Raw genomic sequence first — 27762 nt, forward strand, 5'->3', positions numbered from 1 at the left:
TGCGATGTTGATGGGGGAGGTGGGCCTCAGCCAGGTCTCATTTCCTGAGCTAGCCTGGAGCAGATCACTGAGGAAACGTCTGGGGACAAGCGGGAGGTCTGCCAGCGGCTGCAGCCATACCACTGGGCTCAGCAGCCATGGCTGGGCCTGCACCTTGTGCATGTACTGAAGACCTCGACTCACCTCACGCATTTTTTTCTTTCTACCACATTTTGTTTTGCATGCATATTTGTTTGAAAACTGCTCCTGCTTTCAAATTGTTTACAGTCTTTATTAGCTTCTACTAAGCTCTAATCCCTCAAGATCTTGTAGGTATATCTCCCTGTAGCGAACGGCTTTGGTCACTGAAACAGCAACTTCATTCGGATCCAATTTTCCCTCTCTGGCGCGTTGCACAGTGCTGCAGGGCCCTTGGGCCTTTGGGAAGCGCTGCTACCCGAAGGCAGCCTGCCCAGCCACACACTGCAGGCCCCAACACCAACCCCTCGGGAGGTCTGTTCTGCTCAGCAGGGACACAAGCTTGGAAGCAGCACTTGCCTGTTCACCCCCTGTGGACTCGACCACTGGGAGAACGACACATGTGCAGTTCAGACCTAAAGCCTATAGTGTGATATTTACTCTGCTTGAAGGTTACACGCCTGAGAAAGTTGCATATGTACCTAATTTCATTAGCTCAAAGGTAGTTTTAACAGTAGCACCAGACAGATGGGATTACAGTATCTGCATAGCCAAATATGAATATAAATCTTCACTTTTTATAATCAAGGGTTTAGAAATAGGCAGTTTTCAGCTGGTACAAGCAGTGCCCTCTTGTGACTGAATACTCAAAATAGTCAGACGTCCAGCTGTAGTGAAGAAAACATTCATGCTAGTGCTATAAAAAGGTGAGATGTTCTGAGCACCTTTCCCACACTGATTCACAGGTCTTAGCTTTTAAATGTGAAATAATAATCTTACTTCAAATGAAAAATCCAGTACTAAGAGTAGGGAAAAAATCTTTATAGAATTACCTAATACATTCCCTAAAAATATATATTTTACAACTATTTTTACAAGTATTTAAGTATTTGCAGTAAGATGGAGGTTTTAAGAGTAGTTAAATTGACAGCATTTCTTTTACAGTGCCACGTAGAACTCATCATTAATCATTGCTATTATACTCAAGGAATTTAAAAAAAAAAGAAAAAAAAAGAAAAAGAAAACTAAAAGTAATGGTTAGTAATATTTTTTTAGAGAATGCAAATTTGTGTGTACAAATAATGGATGCAGTGCTGAAGCAACAGCATGACCCAAGAAGGAGTTGAGCATCTATGTTCAGTAAGTTCGTATAGTAAGCATTTAAAAAAATACTTTTTTTCCCCATAGGCAAACTACAGTCAGCTACAGCAGGTCCTAAGTTTTCTAGAAAAGTTGCAATGAAAAGCCACTAACAAAAAGACATAAAAGAAAACCCTCTAAGTACACAAGCTAGTTCAACACTCTGTTCATTGTTGCTTGTTACACCCACAAAACTCTTAAGCCCCCCCCCCCAAAAGAAGTAGAGAGCACCATAAGAATAATACTTTTAATTAATATTAATACAGAAAGAGCACATGGTACATTCCTTTCCAGCAGCAGTCAATTCCTTTCTACCATTGGGGGGGGGGGGGAGGGGGGGTAGTTAAGGCTCGTTCAGGGCAACCTGATAGAATGGTTTGTTTCCCAAACTCATTCTTGCAGACAACGCTCGTAAGTTTAAGAGACTATTTGTGCACAAAACATGAGATGTTTATTAGCAAAACCTCACGAACAGAGAAAAAACATGCTTTGTTACAGTGGTAAAAATACACAATGTTTTCAAGCTGCTTTTTATACCAACACAGTTCTGAAACCATAAAATTCCGATTTGCAGCAAGTCATGCCTTAGCTTTGTATTAAACAGGCTGTCATTAGGGATCATGGTGACCAAGTTCATCTAAGTGGAGTATAAAGTGCACAAGAAAAATAAGTGCATTGAAATGAACCAACCAGTTATGATTATGAGTAACATCTGTTACGCATGGTACTTGCTTAAAATAGAAATTGCTCAAGCTATTTAGTAAAACACAGTACTACATTTTCAAGAGCACAGAGTCAGTATCACAAATATTAGAAAAACGTATACTGAACAGGTACTTTTTTTTTTTTTCCTCCAGTTGCCTCCCACAGCTAAAGATACCAACATTCTGATGTAGCCTATGGTGCTTTGGTTTTGGTGGTGTTTTTTTTTGTTTGTTTGCCTTTGTTTTACAGCAATGTGTAAGGTATCACCTTTAAGTAATACCTTTTCTTTTTATCGCGTAGATTCAAAATAAGCATTAAGTACTGCAGCGATTTGTTCAATTTTCCACTGATGTGAAATGTGAAGCTGTTTCAAAAAAAAAAAAAAAAGCAGATTAGAGGCTGAGAGTTGTCCAGAAGTGCATTTTTTTTTCTCCTGAGGTAAGAAAAGATGCTTCTGGTTTTTTTACATGCTGTTAGCAAAACACATACGAACTGTGGCTCCTAAGTATAAGACCATTGTTAGCAATGCTTAAGAGGCAAACCCATGAAGCAATCATCTAACTGCTGTCAATTTATGGGTATGTCCACCGTATTTAAAAAAAAAAAAAAGAGAAAACTGAAAGGGAGGTTCCAAATACATTAAATACATAAAAGGTGGGTGCTTAGTCACTGGAACCTTTGGGCATTACATTTACCAGCAGTGGATGTGTTAAAATACAGGCGCTTTCTTCAAACTACCTTACTCAATTCCCCATCAATATATGCTGAAGGCTAAAAACAGTTTATCACCCTATTGTATGACTTATTTTACAAGTTTCCTTTCACAGTGAGTTTTTTTCTCCTGCATAATCCTTTTCTGAGAAAGAAAACCAAAATTAGGGTTAGTTTCCATTTTCATTACATTAGTTTCCATTTCATTTACATTGCCAGATTAATACTTTAAGTATTGCATTGGATCTGAAGTAAAGTAATACTTAAAAGATTTTTAGATTAAAAGGAAAAAGACTCACTTATCAAAAAACTTTTTTTTTTTTTTAATTCCATAGAATACATCCCTGCCCTCTTAGCTCATGAGCAATAAACTAACCATGTAGTCACACACCGTTTGCAAAACTAGTTGCGGTTTTACAAAATGAAGTTGTACAAAATGCAGGCTGTAAAACATTGTCTGCATTTCAAAAATGCAGTATTTGCCACCAAGAAGCATGCACAGTAATGCATTTAAACTGTTTTTTGTGTGTTCTGCGCATACCCCAGTAAAAGTTCACACTTTTACATTTCCAGTCTAAGACCAGAAGATTAGAGTCAAGAAGCCAAGAGTGATATGTACACATCTATTTTAATATACTTCTGCTAATAAAATATGCATTCTGAAAAAAAAAAAGAGAGGATCATTGGATAGTTGCATTTGTGAAAAAGTTGATTATACTTTGCTACAGGATTATTCATCTAGAAAAATTTAATGTGGTTGCCAGGCCCAAGTCTCCCCTCCAGCCACAGCTGTTCCAACGGTCTCTGAATTACAGCAGGAAGGGGTAAGGCTTACTTACAACTTTAGTAGCTTTCAGTACAGATGAAGGCAGGGAGATGGAGGCAGGAGAAGCAGCTGATTCAAGAGCAGAAGGCTGCTGTTATGCCATATGAAGTGTAATGCATAGGGAAAAGTGAAAATAAATCTAGGGAGAAGAAATCCAGACATCCAGACTGGTCGCATTTTTACGTGGGCTTGTGCTTGTCCATCTGTAAAGCCTTTACGTTTGCTACTTGCAAGTACTTTCAGGTTCAGTCACAAAGGGGCATGATGTTGCATATCTTCAATACGCAGCCAAAAGGAAGGATGATCATACCTCATGCTCACGTTACATTAATAAACAGAAGGTTAATAAACAGAAGGTTAAAAAAAGACCACACAGCTTGTATTCCCTTGCAGTGCTTCTGTGGCATCTTTGTCAAGACATGTAAGTGCATGCAGCTGCTTTTCCAGAGCAGGCTGGTACACAGCCTAAGAGCCCATGGACAATAACCCCTTCTAGTGACAGCTGTTTACTTACAGAATCCATCACCTAAAGCTTTACTGGAATTTTTCAGGAGAGAAACAGTTCAAGAGCTCAAAGTACTACTGACACTAGAGAATCAGAGTTTTGCCAAAGAGCACAGACTAGGTAAGTAAGGCATGGGATGGTGGAATCCAGACGATTAGAGGCAAAAGCAGCAGTGACATTTAAAGAACTTCCCTTGCTCTTCACAGTGAAAAGTTAAAACACACTTCAGCAGCAGCCAACAGAACAGATCAACTCTCTCAACATACCTACATTTCTTAGAGCTGACAGCTAGGTACTTCAAGTGTAATTTTCATATCTTGCTCTAGTACAAACACTGTGGTACAGCATGTGCCAAATACACATTTTAGTTTTGTTTTTTTTTTCTTCTCCCAAGAAGCACAAAGTAACACTTTCTACAATATAGGATCACTCTCCCTTGTCTTTACAACAATGAAGCACGACTTTTCCTCTTACATTTTTTGACCTTTCCTTCTACAGACTCAATCCCACATAAGATGCTTTTGTATGGAAAGCTTCCTAAAAGTTGAAAATGTACAGTGCTCTCTATATGCGATTTATCATGTTTGTACAGCCAGATTTTACTGTATATATATATATATATATATATATAATGTTTGCTAGTCAGAGTAGACAGCAGTAGCTAAAAAAAAGCTGCTAAAACAACAGTATTTCATTACAAACAAGAACCAATAAACTTGGTTCTAACCAATAATATTTTACACCAATACAGGTTTTGCAGCTTTGAGTTAGTTCTCATTAGGTACTTGGTATACAGTAAAACTCTTATCTACTTTTATTTCTGGTTTCATCTTTCCAGAGATTTTTAATAGTCATTAATAATCCTGAAATGAAGAGTCAGATGTGTAACATAGTCCCAGGCAGTAGCTTAACGTACTGTATAAAAGTCAGTGTTGTTTCACCAAGAACCAGAGTCTACTTCTGTAACATTCCCTGAGGCAATTCTCCATTTTATTGTTTTGTCCTCCAACCATTTGTACACAGTTGATGTTGTTCCAGTCTGCTTCCTTTAAAAATACAGTTAGGAAAAGATGTTACCTTGCATTGGTAGTTTTGTTTCAGCCATTACACTTCCCCTCAAAACCTTCTTCTTCTTTCTCCTCTTCCTCTCCCCAAAAATCTCAACTTAAACAGCAAATCGGTGTGCTTGATTTTCACAAGACAGGAATTCAGATATTTAAATGGATGTGAATTTTTCAGAGATGTAAATGCATGAACTGAAGAGAATGCAGTAATGAACAGCTAACAGGACAGAATTAATTACAATGAACAGTTTAAAATCTGTGTTCTTAAAACTGAAGTTCTCTCTTGAAGAGAGAATCTACGGTGCTGAAAAGATCAAGGGTGAGGAGCAGTGCTGGGGAGGGTGGGAGAGGAGAAAGAAATACGAGACTCATCATCCTTGGTCCATAGAAATACACTGCGCAATAGCACTGCATCTTTACACTCTCAATGGACTAAGGAGGCTTCTCCTGATAAAACTCCACTTTAAAGATTTTTTTTTTAAAAAGTCTGTATATTATCAATGCACTTAAAGCTTTAAGTTTTAGTAACTTCATTTAGACTTTGTTTATAAAACAAACACACACAAGCACACTTCCTAGAGTGCAAAATGCTTAAATACTTCAATTACAGAACTCCACATGTAGTTTTTGGAACAGTAATCCTTTTGTTCTCAGAGTCCACTTCTTCCTTGTCATCGCATCCATTGCCAGCAACGGTTGCATTAAAACTAACCAAAAAAATGCAGCAAATGCAACAGTAGAAATCTCTTTACTGTTTCTTCAGTTTTCCAGAGGACATCGTTCATTTGTATAAACTCATCGTTGGACTTTGATACATGCACATGTAAGCATCACAAAGCAGTCTTCGTGCACACCCTTGAATTTTTCTGGAATCCAGTGAATGTAGTTCTTCTAGAGACATCTTCAGGTATTCACCAACTTCTGGACATGGTGTAACCTGTGGAATGTTAAAGCCATTCTGACCTCCTATTACGTATAAGGAAAGAAAGAAAGAGATTAGGATACCATCTACATCTATTAGGATATATATTTATTCTTTATAATTTACTTTAATTATGACAGCATCAACAATTCTTGGAAAGGCCTTCTAAAGAAGGTAAATGTTTCATTCTGGACTACCTAGGGGTACACACACAAAAAGCATACGTGTCCAAGAAAAATTACGACTTATCAGAATATCTGTAGTGTCCAAAAAATCTCAACTCAACCAACTGACATTAGATTTAGTCTTTAAAGAATTACTGCATAATTCCTCCTGCACAAGGACTTCAAAGCATCATGAAAAAGTAACATCAAGAACAAGTATTTGCTTTTCTAACAGAGCATCTTTTATATATTTGAAATACTCGTCTGTGTAAGAAAAAATGGCAAGGTATTTATCTTCTTACTCAGAAGATTTGCTTCCCAAGTTTGATTGCTCTATCACCAAACAAACAAAAACCCACACAACCACCACACATGAACCCCACCAGAAAGAGTACTCTGGGTATTCATTAACGCTAAAAGTTGTGTACAACCTCACAAGAGTGACTTGCATATAAACTCCATCTCACGTGCTACTGAATTTGTTAATAAAATGACACCTAATAACAAACTTGCAAAATATAGAAAAAGCCATGAAGAGCCTTGCTGGAAAGCTTCTACAATTATTCTGGTAGCATCTACTTACTACTAAAGCATCCAATTTAGGTGAAATTCAGACCGTACACATTCAGGCTGCTATGAAATCAGTGCGCTGAGGAAAAGCTGAGTCAATTCATGTCTCAGCACTAAATACTAGTATCATCTAACTTGAGGTATTCACAGATGTAATGAAATAATGAAATTGGCACTACAATTTAGAACAGTAATACAAGTAAAAAAATGAATAAGATAATAAATTGAAGAAGATGTACCATCCCGATCTGCCATGCTGTCAAAGAAAAGCCAGGCGGAGTCATCCCTCCCATACTTAACAAAAGCTACATAGTGGCTCGTTTCTATGCAGAGAACAGCAAACAACTCCATCTTCTGGTATGGGATGCAGCCATGTCGCCAATCCCAGTCTGGCAGGTCTTTAGGGAGTGACAACGGATTGAATTTATGGCTCTGTCTCTTGGGATGAAGATGAACCTACAATTGAAGTAATATTTCAGAAGAGAAAAAAAACACAAGATTAGCTTAGTCTGCCACAGAAACAAATAAAGAGAACAGTACTGCTGAACTGAAGATTAATGGCAGCAGAGAAGGAACTGCAATAAAAGTAGCAGAGTAAACATTTCTTCTCTTTTTTTCCTAACAGTTAGTTCAATACTGCCCAGAAAAGTCAAATCTAAGGATAGAAGAGGGGGCAGGTTTAATGCAATAATTTCTACTATATTTAGAATTGAAAACAAGCTGTGACTTTGACAGCTTTATGCAAGTTACCAAACAGCTCTAAACATTAAATGGTTCTGTGTCATGAATTTATCAATTCAAACAAGGTAGCAGGTATGTAAAGTTATGATTTAAAGCAAGCCACATGGGAATAGATTCCAAGCTGCCTGCAATTACTACTTTTCCAATGCATTCAGTAGCAGACTTAGTATTTGCCACATTTTTATTATAAAATTCTTGATAAATATGTTTCAGGGTCAAGTGGAGCTCCCAATTTGCCACTGAAGGCTACACTACCTGGCACGGCAGTTACACTACTATCGATGAGAAAGGTTCACCACACTCTTATTATTGCAGCGAATACCATTTGGGGTAAACACATAGAGAAAAGACAAGACAGCTTACTTGTGTGTTGCAGGTTTTGCAGAACTGCTTGATTTTTCCAGCAGAAATATCAGTATCTTCATAACATTCTCTGCACTCATACATAGCAAGCCCTCCACATATACGGCATTGCCTGGGAGCTGCATTTTTAAACAAGATATTAGTCTCCCACCTGGGGGGGCTTTTTTAGTTTTCTAAGATGACAGGTATGGAAAGGAAGGAGGCTTATTACTTTACATGAAGAAAAATTATATTAAAAAAGCTTAAACCATACTGCTGATCAAAGCAGAAACATACCTCTGTATTTAATTTCTTCCCTTTGATATAATGTGGAAGAAGAGAAAAAGGTTTAAAGAATGGTAAGTTGCAAACAGAGGATGATAAATTTTAAGGTCTACCAACTGGATGAAAAGTAAAAACAGGTTTTTAAAAATAAAAACATCATATTGGTCTTAGCCTCTGCATCTGTCAGCATCAAAGAAATATGTAACATAAGCTGATGGCCATGACAATAAAAGAAAAGGTAATGACAGTTTCAGAACAGAGATTAACGCAAGAATTAATAGAACTGTTAAAGTTGATTAAAATATTTAGAACTAGATGTCTTCCCATAGGTAATGGGATGATAAACTCAGTGGATGACAAGTATAAATTTAGGACTGCCTAATTGAAAAATTGGGAGACTTAAAGCTGAACATGCACCATCATTGACATGCTACAGGTTTACACGCTACTCAGTTCTGAACATACACACACTCTTGAAAACTGCCCGATATAATTACTTACATTGTGTTAGCCACTTTCAAAAACTCATTCTCATTGTACAACACAATACTATATACTTACTGTCTTCAAGTAAGTCTGTTATGTTTAACTCCAAGGATGGAAAAATTTTGTTGAACATTTTGAAGTCTTTTCCAAATCGAGGCATCTGAATAATCAGGCAAGAGGGTGCCTAGGTAAAATGACAGAAAACAATGCAATGAGTTTCAAATAGGTAACAATCTAAATTTAGAGAGATATTTCTAATACTATGAACATATTCGTGTTATTTACACTTGCAGCCCATTGCCTTCAAAATTAACAAGAGAGTAAAGCAAGACAAAATTAAAACTAAAAAAACTACAGCTACAAAACAGGCATCTAGCATCTAATCCATTGTCAAATGTCTTAAGTTCCAGTTATGGTCAAGCACAGTATTAAATACTGTACTTCCTCCCCTTGCAAAAATAAAGATAAAACATGACTTAAGGCTTCCCTTCATAAAGCTTTTTACAAACACAGGAATCTCAAAATATTAGTCCTTAAAACAAGTTACTGGCAGTAATCAAAAAGCTTTTAGTAATTCTTTACCTAAATTACTTCAGTCTGTTTAGCCAAAGAATATACATTATTAAGTCAACCATAAAATATTTTTGTAACATAGGCAACCTGTACCACTGACCTAGTTCTCCCAACTCCAACATGTTCGCATTTTCTTTTCAAACAAAATCCCACTTTTGTCCTATTGCTGAATGGGTAAATATTTAGGTATCATTTCTAACAAAGCAACCATTGTCACCAACCTCTGCAAACTTCAAGTTGCTGTTGATGAATGACCACTCCAGTAACTGCTGAATTGTTGGGACTCCCACTTTCTCATTTTTGTCCATAAAAATTTGATAGAAATAACAGTCTTGTACTTTCTGACCTGCTGATCTAAAAACAGATTACAGGAGAGAAAAAAAAAATCAGATCTACTGTAACAGCAGCTGTATTTTCCTAAGAACATATTAACTTCTATAAAATATTATATCCAACATTCTACTTTGAAATATGTTGTGCTTTTAAAAAAACACCAGCAACAAAAGGCATTAAACAATAGGCAATCAAGTATTAAATGTGGACTGATTGTAGAAAGACTTATTTAGGAAACAAAAGCAGTATGCTTTGTAATGCATATGCCTATGCATTACTAAACCACCAACTCAAAAATACTTCCTAAGCATGTACAGTGAAAACTCCAACACACTAAAGCAGCTTTCTTTGGAGAGACAAGTAAAAAGTTTCAGTAATAAAGCATCAAAAGGAACAATAGTAATTCTCTTCTGTGCCTTCACAATATTCCCAAAAAGGAGTTAAAAAAATCTGACTGGGTTTAATGAAGTATTTCACTTTATTCAAGGAGACATTTACACTGCTTAACTATATTCACCTTCAGTAGAAATTTCAGAAATGGCTAGTGTTGTTAGACTTCCTACACAGCCAACACAACTCTTCAAAAGGGTAATCCAAACTCGGGGGGCTGCCCGGTTCTCAGTTACAACTCCCGTGGTGAGGAAAAGACTGAAAAACTATATAAAATGCAACATCGCTGCTGCCATGGAATACAGCAAGGAACCTTGGAGTGTCAGGGGCCAGCTAGCAGAATGACAGCAATGGGCAACAACCCCCTGCCTCTGTTCATTTCAGTTATGACAACTGAATCCTCGTAGTGCTACTGTCAGAGCGAAGGCAGATATAAATGTCAGTACCTGTTACTTTGGAAAAGAGAAGCAAAACTTGATCAAGACAAGCCACTGAAACTTTTGCATTAGCCCTAACAAGGAAGGCTAACACCTTCTGACATGCAAGTCAGATTCCATGGCTTAAACACTGAATCAGGAATCTCTGCAGCTTGTTCCAAAAATAAGCAGCTATAAGCTATAGCTCACATTAATAAGGTCCTCTTACACTAGCCCCTCCCCAGCATAGGAAGGCACTAAAGCTCCCACACAGACATCCCTAGGACAGGGAATCTTCATCCAGTTCTCATGAGACTGTTTGTTGAGTTTTTAAAACAAAAAGATGAATAGGGCAAAATACACTGTTGGGTTTGTGAATATAACTTCATTGCATTTAATTTTATTAGCAGTAATAAACAAGTCAAAAGTGTCTTACAAGTTGACTCAATGTGAAAAGCAACAGACTCTACGGATAGACAAGTTCAACATAAAAGAGAGATTCACCTTATTTTCAACAGTGGCTCAACTCTTAGAATATGGTGAAATAAAATATTCAAAAATTCTTCTGGATCTAGGAAAAAAATGAAGTGTTGTTACTATGTAAAAATAGATACAGTATTCAAGACTGATGTGAAAGTTTCAAAATTTTTATAGAAAAAAAAAGCTTTACATTTTTCAACACAGTAAGATTATGACAAGCTATGAACATTTTTATGACACTAACCTCTATTTACACTTTTGGTGTCAAATGGCCCTAATAAAAGGCAGGCTCAACAGGGCAACAAGGCTTTCCAGTACAGATTGAAAACATACTCTGTATTTCAGAAGAATCATTTGGCGCCATGGTTTTTTTTCCCAGTAGAAATAAAAGCTTTCAAAATACAACAGTGAAAGCACATAGGAAAGGGGAGGCGGAGTGACAGTAACACTTGTATGAAAACACACAGCAGTACAAAGTTCATCTATCCTAGAGACTGAGTTCTCTAATCAAGAATGCAGCCAGAACAAGCTTCCCAAGAGGTCTATGCTCCCCTGACATACAGTTTTCTAGTATATTTCTCTTCCTGCTACCAACTGCAATAAATACTGATTTTCAAAGCACTTAATGTTTCTTCAGGTAAAACCACACCAGCCACATAATAAAGCATTCATCACAATATGCAGAAGATCAAAAGATTAAAACATGTTTTCTAATATAACATGTATTTTATTTCTTGAAATAATACATAATCACTGTGATGATGAAATGTTACAGTGGAAAGATCAAAGGGAGCAAAGTAACATTTTGAAAGAGGACAGACCACAACCTTATCACAGTCTCACTTCTGAGATCTCCCCTAACTACTAGAAGGGAGTTCTCTCTTCACATAGACATGGGCACAGGAAAGCAACAGCAAAGAAAAAAGATCCAGTCAGAGAAAGACAAGGGATTCCTTACGGACCCAAGGAAGTAGAAAAGAACCTTTCTACCACCAGTGGTTACTCAAATCTCTGGTACATATACTGCTGCTACAGAAAGATGTGTGTGTTTTACTTTGGTATACTAATATAGGCTTTTAAGTTCCTTTGTAGTACATTTCTTCCAAAAGTTAAAGAAAGGAATACCTCCCAGTTACCTTTTTCCTCTGATGTGAATCCTGATGCAGCTTCAACTTTTTCAAGTATTTTCCTCAGTTTCATTATTTTTGTAGCACATACATATCCATATCTAAGATAAATGGGTTAATAAGCTATTAGCTACTTTGCAGTCAAGTCAGAGGAGCAGAAAACACTCTTAAACGTTGAAACAGAGGCTCACTTTTTATTACTGTGTACAGTATTTCTTCAAAGCTACGTATTGACTCCTCATACTCATATGACTCCCAGTTTTCTAAATGCATTATAAATGCAGTGCCGTGCTCAATGTTCTTGCAAAACATTAAGAACATTTTTTTCAAACGTTAACTTACTAAAAGGATAACTGTTTCTGATTAGTCAAGTAACTACTTTTGATTTGTTTTCACACTGATTTGCACCACTTAATGCATCATTTTCAGAATGTCATGCAACAGCACTGTGGAAGTCATTAATAAAAAAAAATCAGTATTTGAGAAAGATACAGAACTGTATCCCTGACCCAAGAAGTTGGTGTTTTGAGCATTCCATCTTTTCCTCTATCTTTACAGAGTAGAGGGAAAGTTTTAAGCCTGGCAGAAAGGCAAGAGGAGTAACACTTTGTCCTCTCAGCCACTTGAGATTTCTGCTACTGTGTATGCTATTGCTCCTACCAGAGAACCCTTGAATAAACCATCCAGAGTACACACTTTATACAAGAAAGGGTTCAGAACCCATCATCTTATTCTGTGAACGTGAAGAAAACTTCCTAATGAATTGTTCAGAGGCAGCCCACAGAGTTTCAGAACTGTTATCTGCACATTTAACAAAATTAGGATGAAGCCAAATAATTTATGATAATTTTTGCCATTTCCCCTTTGTTCATTGTACCCAAGAAATTATAAAGTTCTGTGAGTGTTTTGGCCACTTGCAGACCACACGAAAGAATCAGTGTAACTTTAAAAGCCCCTCAGAGTCTATGAAATTGTGAAACTCCGTAAGATAACCCAAATAGTTTTCTTATCAAGAACAGAAACATTAAAGACATAAGTTACATCAATTCACAATATCCACATTTATCAATGCTTTTGTACTCATTTCCATATAAGTTTTACAGTAGCTTCATGCTGATTCTAATTCCAAATAGAGACTACAAATGTAAGCATTTTATAACTAAACTATGAGTAACTATTTGTAGTTCGTATTGATGAAATTTACAATGAAGAAGTAGTACAAATATTTTTAAAAAATCAAACTGGCAGCAGCAGCTATAAACTTTTCAGATTTGCAACAGGAATGCACAGACAGCAGGATTTATTATAAAGTTTATATTAGACCAGAGACTAGTTTATGTCTTTACTTACATTCTAAGAGGATTCACGATCTCTGTTCGCAACAGCTCTTGAGTCTCACTGTAATACTCTACATCATTCTTTTCTTTAGGTCTGAGTAACACAGTGTCCAAAACAGAGCTAAAGGAAAACAGGCTACAAAGGAGATAAAAAAAAGAAAAAAATGAAGGTTGCTTTGATTCTGGAAGATAGAACTATTCAGATGCCTCAGCAACATAAAACAAGCCAAGCAAAGCCATAGGAAGAATTCAAGAACTAAACAAGTTCAAAATCAGATAATTACAGACACAAGACAACACAGCCGTACTGAAGAGTAAAAGGTCCACTCTAAACCAGTACCCTCACTCCAGCAGAATACAAAACCAGTTGCCGTGACAGGATTCTGCAAACAAGTTAAGAGATTGTTCCCCCGGACTCTGCCCTGCCCCAAGTACTCTTTCATCCTTCAACAGTTCACAGACTTCAGTCAGGAAGTGTATAGATATCTAAGGCCAGTGCAATTTGGACATGGGGAAGACCGATTAGTATTTCCAAGTTAAGCAGCAAATCCTGCAGAACTTGTTCAAATTTAAAGAACACAGTAATGCGTCAAAGACTGTACTGCATGACTTTGTAAGCTTGTTATTTGCACAGTAATAAAAAAACAGACAATCACTGCAACAAAGATTGTGTGTTCTGCATTTCTAGCATATGTCCCATATGCCTTGGGATGCCATGATACAAATTATGAACTTACCAGAATAAGGTGGAGTCTAAGTAACAGGAGTTGTAATGACCCTGGATACCTTTCTTCTTTCCAATCATTGTCTCTAAACCTTCTTTTTCCATTTTTGGAGGAGTGTTTTCTTCTACCACTTCACTTAAGTAACCTCCAAAGGCTGAAATTTTTTTCAAAAGACACTTTAAAGCCTCCAATTTTATCCCTCTTCAGATTTTCCTATTAATGTTTTATAGCTAAGCTACTGCCTTAGTGTAAGCTTTCCTTTTCTGGACTAGAATAGCATTTTATTATAACTGAGATACAATCTCGTCCACAAAGTGAACAAGGCCTTGCATTCCACACACAATGCACACCAGAGCGCTTCAGAAAGCCTACAGCACTCAATTAATTTTATCCTGTAGGAATGAAGTTCTCTTCTCAGTTTAAATGCCCTGTTCACACCATCTTACAAATATCAAGACACCCATCCTTTGGGGTTGTTGCAGGCACAATGACATGGATCCAAGAAAGCTAAGATATCTAAAGCCATTTTTTTTTTCCGACCACTAATTTTCATCATAAAACCACGCTTTCTCTTAGTGTTTAGAAAAAGAAATTATTTGACAAAATAACTTAGTTCTGATATTGCAATCTCATATTGCTGAGCTTGCAGATATCATTTTCAGCAAGACTACTTTACAATTTCTAAAGTAAAGAAAACATATAGCACAACAAGAAATCCTTAAGTCTTATGGCATTTCCTTAAATAAATGAAGATTGTCTTGTTTTAAAAGTATAAAAAAGCAAGTCAGAGAACTTATGTTTTGTACAGATTCATGATTCTCATTTAAGTAATAGCTGTACAGATTTCCAAGTGTTCAATACACAGTACATACTGCAGGAATAAACAAAACCAAAACCCATGTCAGTTCCCAGCTGATAATTTAATAAGCAGAAGCTTGGTACCTAGAGAGTTGCAGCGCTCAATCTGGTTGGAGACAGGCTGCAGCGATGCAAACCTGGAATCTGGCCTGCAGCTTTTGAGTTTAACAAAAAGAGCTTTCTTTGGAGCACAAGTGAAGTATCGAGTTCCTTTAAATGTTCCATCTGTACAACCTGCACATTCATCTTCCTGAAAATTAAAGCGAGAATTCACTGTTTTCTCATATTTCTACAATTCTGTAATGAGAAAATACATATCCATAAATCACCCTTTAGGTCCTCTGAAGCTTAATATACAACATTCCCACATTTTGGTATACAAACATCAGTTGAGGTGTTCTTTATCTGGATTTGTTAAGAAAATTAAAAGCTATACTTTTTCTTCACACTTAACCTTTCACTCCATCCAAAATAAAATAAAAATTCCATCAAAAAAAAGTTGAAGGATGGGGAAGAAGATTGAGAATAAAACCTAGTCAACTTTAGGAACTCAACTAAGCTAGCCACTTACCCTAGATTCCCTTAGTAGGTAGAACGGACGCACACGGACTAGTGAGCATCTTTCAGTACTCAATTAAAATTGCTAAGCACTGGGATGTGTGAATACTTCCAGTGTGATTGTGAACTGCACAGGAAAACTACCCGCTTCAAAACACAATGTGTATGTCAAGGAAATACAACACAAGTTCTGTCTGAAGGACAAAAATCATCATCATTAAGTATCTCTGACAACATAATGAAGGTATATTACCTGCTTACCAACAACTGCTAGGTTCTAGTGCAGAAGCACATGGCAGACAGATCCATGACGCCAGTTTAACACAAGCTATCCTAAGGTGCAGTCTGACCCTGTGGCTAACTAGAGCTTGAGCTCTACCCAAAGAAGCCAGAAGCATCACGATTTTTCCAACAGCTGGAATGCCAGTCACAATCTCACCTACTTGGCTAAAAATATTTTCTGTTTATGAAAAAGTCAGATAAAGCAGTGTACAATTATAAAAAGTTATGCCAAAGTAAAGAACTCCATGCACCTAATGGTTTAGTGATGAGACTCAATAGGTCAGGTTGATGGTTGGACTTAATGACCTTGAAGGTCCTTTCCAGCCTTGATGATTGATTCTGTGACTCTAATCACATACACATTAATCACTGATAGCCATTCACCACCATAGCAACAGCAACTAGAGAGTAACTGTTAGTACATAAGAGCAATTACGTTTGCAGCAATTGTGCGTTCATCAAGGGATGGTAGGAACATGTAGCATGTGGCTACTGTAACAGAACATCACTACCATCAATTACCGAAATCGGTATTACAACTCTACTGGCAGACACTGCTTGTTTGCTGGCATACATCATCATCTCCCCTCTTACGACTGAGAGGTTTTAAGTAGATCTACATTTCAGAGCCATTAAACAGCTGTTCCCCACCCTCCCCGCCATGAGGATCTCAGTAAGGTGAGCAAAGGACACTCCCTTTAAAGCACATAAACGACCTAAAAAACAAACTAGTCACCTACAGTCCTTTTAATTCAATTACCCTTAGTAACATAAAGCCATCTTAAAGCCTATTAACAGAATAAGGCCTAGGGCAGCCACAAAAGTCAGCGCCCATCTAAGACTTTAGCTATGTTACAAGATCACATAGCAACCCATTTAGACAAATTCCTCCAGACTGACTACTTCTCCAAAGTATACAGAGACCAAATCTAAAAACCAAAACTAGTAACACGTAATTAATATTAAAACAAACTACAATTTATCAGATATTTACCAGTTCCAGTCCAGCTAATACTTCATTCACCCCAGGGGGCTGGCCAATCCAGCGGATTACTCCATAGAAAGGAGGATTTTCTTTAACTTCAGCCAAGGAGCCTGCTTCAAGACCATGAGAGTTACCGATGGGGCCTGCTGTTGATGGACTCTCCTGGTTAGCCGTAGTATTTACATCACCAATGACAGACTGAACAGATAAAGACAGGGGACTATGTCCGATAGTACCATTAGTACTTGATGCTTTTGTCAAGCTAAAGGGGAGGGAGTGGAATCTGTTTTCTGTAGACACAGAGTTTGTCAAAGGTGGCTGCAGTGGCGGTGAAGAATGCCCAAATCCAGAAGATGAATCAGTAAGTGATTTTGCAGGATCTTCAGCAACTGTTAAGAATCAAAAACAAGACGTTAACTCAGATTTTGTTTGGTTTGGTTAGAGGGGAGGAAAAAAAGAAGAGACTTCGCTGTCAAACCAATAAATGTGTCTGCAACTACATTGGAGTTAATGAGTGTCCTGCATAGGAAGCACTAACAGCTGGGGATGTACAGGAAGACATTTGTCCCTTAGCAATGGAGACACAGAAGCGGTTGAGGAGACATCACTGTAGCTGTACCACTTTTACCACAACCAATGGAAACAAGCAGCACAAAGAGATGTTAACCAGGAATTATAGGAAGGCTTAGACTGATTCCTCCCGACATCAATCCCAGGTTAGAATTGGTGTTTGAACACAAGTTAACAGCCACAAGGATTATTCCTGTAGTGGAAAAAACTAGTAGGAACTCATCGTACAGCCAAGGAAAGAACTGGGATTATAGCTTGCACACAGATGAGTAATTGCTTGCAGGCATTATTTGTAACCGGGTAAGTGTTTATTCCCCTGGCTGCATCACAACATACTTTGGTTCTAGCACAGGGAATCTATCACTGTCCATAGAGAATAAAGGATTTAAATAAGTCATGACTAACATAGTGCTTGATTAATGAGATCACAACTAGATGTAGTAACACAGATGTTTTGCATCTTCTGTCATCTCTCTATGTGGTCTCTACTACAAAATTGGTATTTACAGAGCAAAAGCCTCCTCACTTCTTCTACCCACACGGTTTTATTAATAGAAGTTAACATTCAAAAAAAAGTAGAAAGAAATTAATCCTTTACTTCTGTACTCTTTTTAGATAGGGTACTTATTTAAAATATGATAACTCATTTTTAAACATATTTCCATGCTTAAAATCTGTTAGGCAACCAAGAACAATTTTAACCTATTTTTTTCATGGTTTCCAGAATACAGGGCCTACTACTGCTGTAAGTATCCACTATACATTAACATTATTGGTTTAGTATCTATCCCTTCAGCCAGCCACACTTCAGGAAGAATTAGCCAAGAAAAGAAAAAATGCATTAGATCTGGATGCAAATCAAGATCCATTTATGCTCTGAATACACATACACAGACTTGGGAGAATTCAGATAGATTTACAAAAATAACTTAAAATACTCAAAAATCTATATACACACACGTATGATTAGTCAAATTTTTCCTACTTCCATACTGATCAGTTAGGATGGCAGAATACTGCAGTTCCCTTAAATCTGTAACATTAAGAACAAAGAGGCAAAATAGAATTACTGTATATACTTGGCTACTAGGAGTATCTTCACATCTTCCTTCCAAGCTGTATGCCTCAGCTTTTATTTTGCCTACAAAACATACACATTCCCACAGTGCTGCACGTACATTTCCAAGACGTAACTTTCTACATGCAGAATAAAGAGGTCTGTCAATTAAGACTGTATATTTTCATTGGGGTTCTGAGATACTTTAAGATATAGTATATCTTCCTCTAAAGCAATGTATTCCAACTGTTTTAATTTAAACTTATACTTGTTTTTATTTAAAGTACATGCGCTTTTTTTTTTTTTTTTAGAAAAAGATATGCCTACATTAAAGGCTACCATCTCTCATTACCTTCATCAATATACCATGGAGGTTTTGGTTTTGTTTGAGGTTGAGAATCAATTGATGAGCCATTTAATGTGTAGAAGACTTCAGATCTGTTTCTACTTCCAGGTTCAGAGGTAGACCCTGGAAGAGAACGCATGCTGTACTGAAGAGATTCATCATCATTTACAGTTTGTTAGCTGTGCTCTCTTCTTATAGTATAAATTTGTTACTATACTTTCAAGACAACAGAACTGCCTTTCCACAAAGGAGCAAACTCCTGCATCAAGGCTAACACAGTCCTAAGCTTGCAATAAGGTAGTAGTTTATTCCATAACTAAATAATTCTCCAAGCTGAAATTCCAAGTCAGGAACCCGAAAAGAAGACAAAAAACACACCCCAAAGGTGCTAACTTTTCATTATTGTGAACTATGGATAAACGAAAACAGTTTGAGATAGTTTACAGTAAGCATTTTTTTTCCTTTGTTCTTATAGAAAAAAAAAACACTTTCAGAGAAGGAGAATGCAGCTCTGAACTGGGCTAGCAGATAACATACTCTTGAATTTCTGTTAAAGATCAAACTAGCTTTCGTGAAAGCAATCTCAACTATTGCCTGCATTTTAACAAAAACACTAGTCAGAAAACAGTCTACCATCTTTATTATGGAAAATAAGTTCATACAAACATTCTGTGCTTTCACTACTTCAAAGAAAGTTATTTGTATGTGACCGCAATAATAAATGAAATACAAGGCAACATTTTTCCCAAAAATATATAAATTCATAATCTTATTTAAAAAAAAAAAAAAAAAGACTTCTCATACATACCTGTTGCCTTTGGCTTACTATGATTGAACAAGCTTTTGTCACCACCACCTCTTGAGGTATAGGCAAGCTTGGGAGGCCTCCTGTCCTGTGACACAGTCTCTAAGATGCAATATAAAAACACGGTATTAGTTTTCCTTTTCTATATTTTTCCTACATCACAGAAAAATTCAACTTGAAATGTAAATGAAGCAAGGTCTGGCATCTTAAGTCTTAAAACTGAGTGGAGCAAAATCCTGTTTGGTACATAATAATTCTGCTTGTTTATAAGATTTGCTTCTATCACATCAACCATTACTTACTCTAAAGTCTACCTTTATTTCTCGAACATCCCAGTCTGACTTCAGGTTCTTCAACGTGTATTTCATGCTTCCATTATGGGAAACAAAAGCATGAAATCTCAACTTTTTCGACCCCTTCTACCAACAGAACTACAGCAAATGCTCTTTTCTCAAAAATAAATAAATAAATAAGAGTCCCTGTGAGCTCTCCAGAGAAAAGAGGGCCCAAAAACATGCATCTCAACTAAACCAAGCAGTAGGTGAACTTAAGAAGAGTTGGCTGGATTGAAGAGAGAGGGGAAACAATTACAGACTACATGCAGTACAAGACTGCACTCTCATTAGCACCTGATTTCAGATACAGCACTAATAAATAACATGACATTTTTCTTTCTTTAGAAAGGGAATCATGGGATTGTGGCGGTTACAAGTTAACACCATTCAGTGAATTACTGTGAATAGTGAATATTTGCACACAGTCTTACTATGAATTTTTCTGAGAATTTTCAAGTGTTTACTCACAGAATGCATAAATAATGCTGTCAACACACTCCAACCAAAAGAAGAACAGCTTTCTGACCAAGGTATTTGAATTCCTTGATTAAGTTGGAAAACATTCCAAGAATAAGATTTCTGCTGTAGACGCTCATGTACTTGCATATCTGATTTGTGAATACTATACAATGACATGAATACTGCTTAATATTAAAATGGTTTCCAGTTTCCACTAGTGAGATTGTAACCAAAAGGGGGAGGTAACTGAAAAGAAGTATAACAGAAGGTGAAACTATTTCAAGGGAAATCAGGATACAATAATTCTGCAGTATTGTTTGAATCGTGTTACTGTGCCTACGTTGTTATCAAAGTCTGCTTTCTGATTAAGAAAGCATAGCATACCTGGTATAACATCATTGATATGCAAAAGGAGTGTACTTTCAACACTTGCAAAACTGCACAGCTGTATTCCATTGTATCTTCCATCCCAGTTTCCAATAGGATTATCCTAGAAATAGAAAAGCACGTTACATGTACCCCAAGAAAAGACTCGCATCATACAGAATACACAAATGTCTTTAGGAACATGCTTAACCATTAATGGTAAAAAGGAAAATGAAAGGTTTGACAGCAACTATTTTTTCTGTACAAACTTTCATTTAGAACTAAGTCAGACATTAGTCTTTAAAGACAAACATTTCTGTTTTTGAAATATTTCCTACTTTAACAAGCATTCCTCCACTAAAATCCATTATTTATGCACAAGTTAAAGCAGTTTCAGTACCATTAGCTAACAGCTACTATAATCAAGAAAATGGAAGTACCTGATCTACAAAAACCCTTGAACTGCCAAAAAAGTTGGAAGTAGCTCATTTTAAGAAATTCCAGTTTATGAAGTTTTAGTGACCAACTTCATGTTTTCTTGAAGCATCAACTTTTGTACTTATAACTCAACATTTAAGATACAACACGAAGTCAAACAAACCAAAGTTACATAAAAAAGAAAAAAGAAATCCAGACTTTTTTTTTTTTTAAGGCAGAACAAAGCCAGTCTCACAAGACAAACATTCAGCTCTTGTTACTTGAAGACTGACATCCACCACTGCAAGTAGCTCAGTGGAGGCTCCTCAGAGTAACCACAGTATTTCTCCTAAACCATTCGCATCAAATAGGATCTAATTTACCTAATGCCAAAACAATTATTACCAAGTGGCATTTTGGACACAAGTGTTTATTTCCCATTTTAGGTCAGCCTCCACTGAAGCACCTTGTGGATAATGCTTCTTCTTCTATATTGCATGTAATTTACTAGCTAACACACATGCAAAAGTTATTAAAGTCAGATTGTTTTCTTACCATGTCCACTCCAACAACGTATCCTAAACTTTCGTTTCCTGGTAAGACATCACAGAATATAACTGTCCCATACTCTATACTCTCTCCTATCTTCAGAGAAACCCTGGAGTTGATCTCCAGAGGAGGAAGTTCTACCTGCATTGCATCAACTGGAGCTGCATAGTCACTTTCCAGTTCATTGTCATCGTCTTCCACCAGCTCCAGTTTGTCCAAAGCAACAAAAACTCCACAATCCTCATCACATCTGAAAAGCTGCTTGCCTTGGTACTGTCCATCAGTAAAGCCCTGGCCACGACCTTCTTCCTAAGTGTCAGAGGGGAAAGAAGAACAGAAAAAAAGAGTAGTGTATTTTGTGCAGGATCAGGCTACTACAAAACAGCAATATAATCCACTGACCTGGAGAAATCACAGTATGAATTAGTCTGATGAACTACCATTATACTGGGAAAAAAAGGCAGAATTTGTGGCAAATATACACACTATCTTATGGGAATAAACGTTAAGATGTCATTAAATTAGAGAGTAGCTGCAGGCAGAAGGCTCTTTACGCAGAAAAGCGTATTTTCTTCAGGTGCAGATTTTGCTTCTATCATCAAATTTTTGCCAGATCAAGGTAAGACTACTTCATAGTAGACATGAACACTAAGCATTCCAAAATTTCACTTAGATGCCAAATAAAGAGAGCTGCTTTTCAGAAGTGCTCAGGCCTAGATACCCCCTGAGGTTCTTACTGGGAATTGCAAACAATGTGGAAAAAGTTTAACAGCTTTGAAAATTACTCTCCTGGCACAAGAGTAGCACTCTCCTTAATCTGACCCTTCAAAAGCTCGTACTAGACATTACGCTTGCAGAAATACCTGTTGGGAGCACAAAACAGCAACATTCTCTACCTTAGCTAGTTGCCATTTGAATTTTGGTGCTCTAGTGAACAGCAACTCTAAGTTTATGGGCTGTATCTTGGCACTGCTATCATGAACAAGGAAAACTAAAGCACTCAACAGAAATCTGAGTCAGATGTTTGCCATGATACAAATTTAAGCAATTCTTCCTACACTGGAAGAGTCACACAGCCCCTGTATCTTCACTGGATGTGCAGAATACAAAGCTAAAGTGATATGGCAAGATCACAGATATTCAATAATAATATTCACGAGAAGACTGAAGATTGCACAATTTAACAATGCTTCTAGATTTTGTTATGACTGCTTCTTTAAAAAAATATTTTCAATTCATCTTCCAAAATATATATGATGCTTCCCGCCATCGAGAAACTTACCAGCAGCTCTACTCCAAAGTATATTCCTGTTAGGGACCTTTCTTGCAACAAGGGTCCTCTGAAGCGAACAACTCCAGGAAATTTATCATCTCCTGACCGAAGCTGTACTCTAACAGGTGAGCCAATATCTATTTGGATGCCTTTAGTTAACCTGCTTTTGCTTTTAAACAAGCTATATCTCTCCTCACAGTTAGTAATGGCCAAAAGCAACTCAGCTAGCTTTTCATTTATTTCGATAACATCCTTCTCATCCACAAACAGGATTGCGTGAGGTTGTTCCAAAATCTTTAATCCAATCTGTAATTTCTTGCCTTTACAAGGAACATTTCTGGAGTGTCCCACAGAAGAACGGTCTTGAAAAAACTGCCCAATGCTACCTTTGGGCACTTTCAAGAGCTTTTGAGTCTGCTTGTCTATGACACTGCATTCTTGGAGAAGCAAGTAAAAGATGCGCTCTTCCCAATATGATGAACTTGCTTTTTCTTGACTCCATAAGCCTGAATTCATTGTGATTAAACTTCAGATGCTGAGCAGAAGCTTTCAGGAAAAAGAAAATAAGATGTTGATATATAAATATACACGCTGATCTTCTCTACTGGAAGGTTCACAATTCAGTATTCATTCTGTAGAGAACCAGATCCAGAGCAGAAGACCTAGGACAAACCAAAAAAAAAAGTAAATTTAAGTTGGGGAACTGCAGCTAGCCTGAAGAACAAAAAATCATTTAAATCTGTGACTACAACCACTCCTCCTACAGAGTAAAAATAGTTCAGGAAAATCCAAGACAGTGAAAACAAGTCTCTGAACAGCCAGCCACAGTACTGTTGACCACACACACATTTCTGCTTGTTAATGCTGTGTATTTCCTTTCCTTCTCTGGTTCCCTGAAGCAATAGGCTATGGAAAAAGCATACTGAAACACAAGAACCACACAAGTGAAAGAAAAAGAAATCTTAGTTTCAGATGAACTGGAATAAATATCCTGTTCCAGCTCACAAACAATATTTCTCGGAAGCTTCCTGCTGTAAAGACCTTTTCTCGTGCTTAGTGACTACCTACTTTTGACAGTGTACTACAGCTGTCATCTCATATAACATTTTGATTTAGTGAAGCAGAAAATTGTGTGAATATAACAGATGAACAGAAAATGGAAAATTTACCAGTTTGTTATAGCCATTTCTTTACGTAATGGAAATGGGCAGCTCCAGTAAGCATCAAACACCATATGAAAACTACGTTGTGTCAGCACTGCAACATTAGATTCTCAAGAAAAATCTGGAGGCTTTTCTTTTTATCATTTCAGAAAGGTAATTCATCTCAATTAAGTGAGAAAAATATCAGTTAATAAAGTCCCCTGGAAGAAAATGCCTTAGTTAAATATCATCCTAGGCATTGTAGCTCACAATCAATATACTTAAACAAAAAACATCTAAAAATACTTCACTGCTCAGGGTAGCAGATACACATGTGTATGTATGTTACTTGCTATATACGTGTATATGTGTTCACAGTCAAGAGCATACTGAATATGTGAAGGAAAATCTGCAATATCATAACAGGATTTGTTCTTCCAATGGAGAGAGAAAAGGGTGCCATACAAATTAAGAATAGGTTCTCACTTAAATTCCCCTGTTGCTAATCCGTGATGTCACAGCTAGCTTGCATGCAGTTAAAGGAGAAGCTCAGTGACTACTTATGGACTTCAGTAAATAATAAAACAAATACTTTGTCCTTGCACCTCTTCTTGCTACCCACTTCCTCCATACCTTTACTCCAATAGCATTCAAGTACCACTAAATCTATTGCCACTTCCCTACTCAGCTCAATCCCAGCTTTAGAGGCTATCAGGAAGCAACCTAGTAGCACTGTAATTGTTTTCAACCTTTTTTTTAAAGAAGGGTGCTTAAAACTATTTCAGCTGAAGAAAAATAACAGCACCCACATACTTTTAAGTTTAAGCAAAGTAGCATCTTCCAGTCACTAGGAGTTCACACATTTCTATGCTGACTTGCCAACCCTCCTAGAAAGGCTCCTGTGCAACACAGCCATTCCACCACTCAGTATAGGGCATTTCATCATCAACATCAGTATCACACTTTGACACCACTACCGCAGCAGCCTGTAGAAATCGTGTTTTAAGTGTTTCTATTTTCAAAATAATTCACAACTGAGGGACAGCACCTCACTGAAACAAAGCCTGGTAATGAAACAAAGACTGTCAATTTGTTTTCAAGTTTAAAAAGATATTTTTCTTCAGCTTTTATTTGATACACATGAACATCAACAAAGAATAAAGCCCATTTAACAAAAAAAAAGTCCAACATCAAACTGAAACAGTACCATTATATAAGGGAACTCATTAAGAATACAACAGGATATGTTTTTTTTTCCTATAGGAAACACACCCAAATGACCATGAATTTTCATAAGTCTACTCAGATATCAAAATCAAGTTCTATCCAAGTTCTGTCTAGTTGCCACCTCCCTTTACTTCTACCAGACACTGAGGAAACTATACATACTGCCCTATTCTTTATAGCTCCACTTTATGCTCTGAGCTTTCAAAGGCTGATGCCCTGAACCCTCCTTTTTACAAGCCATTCCACACAGAACTGACACCCAAAACACTGCAAACAAGCATCTCTGACATCACAGGCATCACAGTCCTTTCCTTTTCACTTTCAGAAACGATTTTAATATGAATAAGTACATACAGAAACAACACATTAACAAAGGTCTGTTGAAGAGCTTAAAAAAAGAAATGAAGGATACAGCAAGTAAAGCTTTGTTTGCAGCTATCCAAAAAAAAAAACTTAATTCTACTCTGCTAGCAGGTCCACTGCTGCAGTGTTACATAATCTTAACATGTTTAGGAGTAGAGAATTCAGTGGGAAAACATGTTAACAGCTGCGATTAGATTACATAACAATAACTTTACACTACATGTGGTCAGTCTTCCAAAGTCCTGTCATCTCTAGAGACTGCATGAAGCTACTAAATAAAGTACCAGGAAGTTTTCCATTATGACAAGTTCATTATCACTATACAAAACACCTTCAAAGAAACTTATTCACCACATTCCCACACCAAAGAAAATACACAGTTCTAAAAGCTATCCCCTTCTTTTGTAAGTGATAAATCAGCACTTAACAGCAAAGAACAACTTGCTGAAAAGGCTATTAGCTTCCAGCAATACATCAGAAGCTCGTACACAAAGCACTTACTTTACAATACCTGTTACAGCTGTTTTCAATGGAGTTTATTACGCTGCAGTAAAGCACACTCGGTACCTCTTACAGATGTTTCCAACAGAGTTGATTACACCGCAGTAAAGCACACTCACTGAATCCCAATACCTACATAAGCCCAGCTACCACTACCAGCCCCCAGAGGGAATTAACTCAGACCTAGGCCAGTTAGGCTCAGCAACAAGCCGTGACCGCAGTGCGCAGGGACCAGGATGCTTGGTGCATACCAGACCATGCCTGACCACCAGCACGGTTGTTTATGTGCTGCTACCACCTCCTACCCACGTTATTTCCACACTCCAAGGGCTTTGGGAAGCAACAGATAAAACAGTTATGACTGCAATAACATGCGCTTTGGGGGAAAGAAGCGTCAGAGGCAGGCCGTAACAAGCCGCCCAACTTCAGGGCTTCCCTGACTTCCTTCTTTGCCCAGCCCTGAGCCAGGGCTGCTGCCACCAAGTCACCTCATCACACAAGTGATGTTGCTCTGCAATGTGCAGGCAGTTCCCAACCCGCACCGGCCCCACACGAAGCATGGAGATGCCGCAGGTTTTGGCAGGGCGCGCAGGCCCGCGGCTCTGCCTCAGCACACAGAACGAAGCACTCAGCTTCTCACCAAACATTCACTTTGAATACCAAGTTTTAAACAGCTGGCATGCAAAGCTGTGTCCTTCAGCAGGCCAGGAAACGTCTCCAGGGAAATGAGAGTAGAATTGGCAGCATGTAAATTTACTTGCAGCTCGGCGTACACACGAACGCAACACAAGCCACGAGTGAAATCAGACGCTGCTTCTTCAAAACACCAGATATGTCCCAATGTAAACGAGATTGTGATTCACAGAAGGAAATGCAATCTCATGGCTGCTTTTACCAGACGCGGTAATTCGCTCGGCTCCAGAGGAGGCACACACACCCCCCGCCGCCCAGCCGCACCTCCTGGCCCTGCCGGCTCTGGCAGGCAGCCCCCGCCAGCACCGCCCTGCGGGCCCCTCGCCGCCCAGGCTCTCCCAACAACGCCCGAGTTGCCCGTTTGCCTTCGGAAATAACGCCGGAGAAGCGGCGGCGCCTCCCCGCGGCCCGCCCGGGCCCCGCGAGGAGCGCTGCGGGCCGCGGCCCCGCCACCCCGCAACCGCCAGGTGGGACCCGAACCCCGGCCGCCGCCTCTCACCTGCCCCGGCCCCGCCTCACGGCCCCGCGCCCCCATCCCAACCGCCGCAGCTCACCGCTCTCGGCCGGTGAAACGCAGTCTGCTGCTCCCCGCCGAGCCCGCCCCCACCTGTCCCCGCAGCCAATCACAGAGCGCGACAGCCAGCGCTTCGGGGTGTTATTGGCCGAGAGCGCCGCCAGGTGACGGTGCGATGCGGGGCTTTCCAGCCCATCGAGGTTGTGTGAGCGGCAGAGGGGAGAGGCGGGCGAGGAGGTCGGGAAGAGGCGGTTGGCGGAGCGTTTCCCATGGAGGGCGCTGATTGGTCGCCGAGAGGACGTGAGCAGGCGGGAGGAGTGGTTGGGTGACGCAGCGCGTCGCTGCCCGTCCATTGGCTGTGCGGGCGGGCCGGGGTCGGGGCCGGGGCCGGGCGGAGGGAGACGGCGCGGCGGGGCCTGTGGGCTGCGGCTGTGAGGGGTTTG

The 27762-nt window shown here is 38.5% G+C and overlaps 1 protein-coding gene across 9 annotated transcripts; it reads right to left on the reverse strand.

Moving 5' to 3' along the window:
* Positions 1–1551: 1551 nt before the first annotated feature.
* On the reverse strand, positions 1552–27526 carry CYLD (CYLD lysine 63 deubiquitinase). 9 transcript variants are annotated; one of them, XM_050713131.1, is made up of 17 exons: positions 27360–27526; positions 22889–23541; positions 21613–21915; positions 20659–20764; positions 19484–19582; positions 18682–18798; positions 16712–17091; positions 14962–15127; positions 14032–14173; positions 13308–13430; positions 11967–12058; positions 10855–10921; positions 9433–9565; positions 8714–8822; positions 7889–8007; positions 7024–7240; positions 1755–6094 (listed from the first exon to the last, which is right to left on the reverse strand). In XM_050713131.1, the coding sequence occupies exons 2-17, from the start codon at positions 23393–23395 to the stop codon at positions 5910–5912; spliced, it is 2865 nt and encodes a 954-aa protein (XP_050569088.1). In that variant the 5' UTR covers positions 23396–23541; positions 27360–27526; the 3' UTR covers positions 1755–5909. The 9 variants fall into 9 exon arrangements, with proteins under 9 accessions (XP_050569090.1, XP_050569088.1, XP_050569091.1 ...); XM_050713134.1 differs by having other exon boundaries at positions 21748–21915; positions 27360–27420; XM_050713135.1 differs by having other exon boundaries at positions 21748–21915; positions 27305–27373.
* Between the last annotated feature and the right edge of the window lie 236 nt (positions 27527–27762).

Source organism: Cygnus atratus, chromosome 12, assembly GCF_013377495.2.
Source record: "Cygnus atratus isolate AKBS03 ecotype Queensland, Australia chromosome 12, CAtr_DNAZoo_HiC_assembly, whole genome shotgun sequence".
Taxonomy (NCBI): Eukaryota; Metazoa; Chordata; class Aves; order Anseriformes; family Anatidae; genus Cygnus; species Cygnus atratus.

Excerpts from the sequence above, each read along its gene's own strand:
- CYLD (XM_050713131.1), bottom strand. The coding sequence starts at position 23,395 with ATGAATTCAGGCTTATGGAGTCAAGAAAAAGCAAGTTCATCATATTGG. Across the intron at positions 20,765-21,612 it reads ACGTTGTTGGAGTGGACATG|GATAATCCTATTGGAAACTG; the intron begins GTAAGAAAACAA and ends TTCTATTTCTAG. Across the intron at positions 12,059-13,307 it reads ATCGTGAATCCTCTTAGAAT|ATATGGATATGTATGTGCTA; the intron begins GTAAGTAAAGAC and ends CATTTATCTTAG.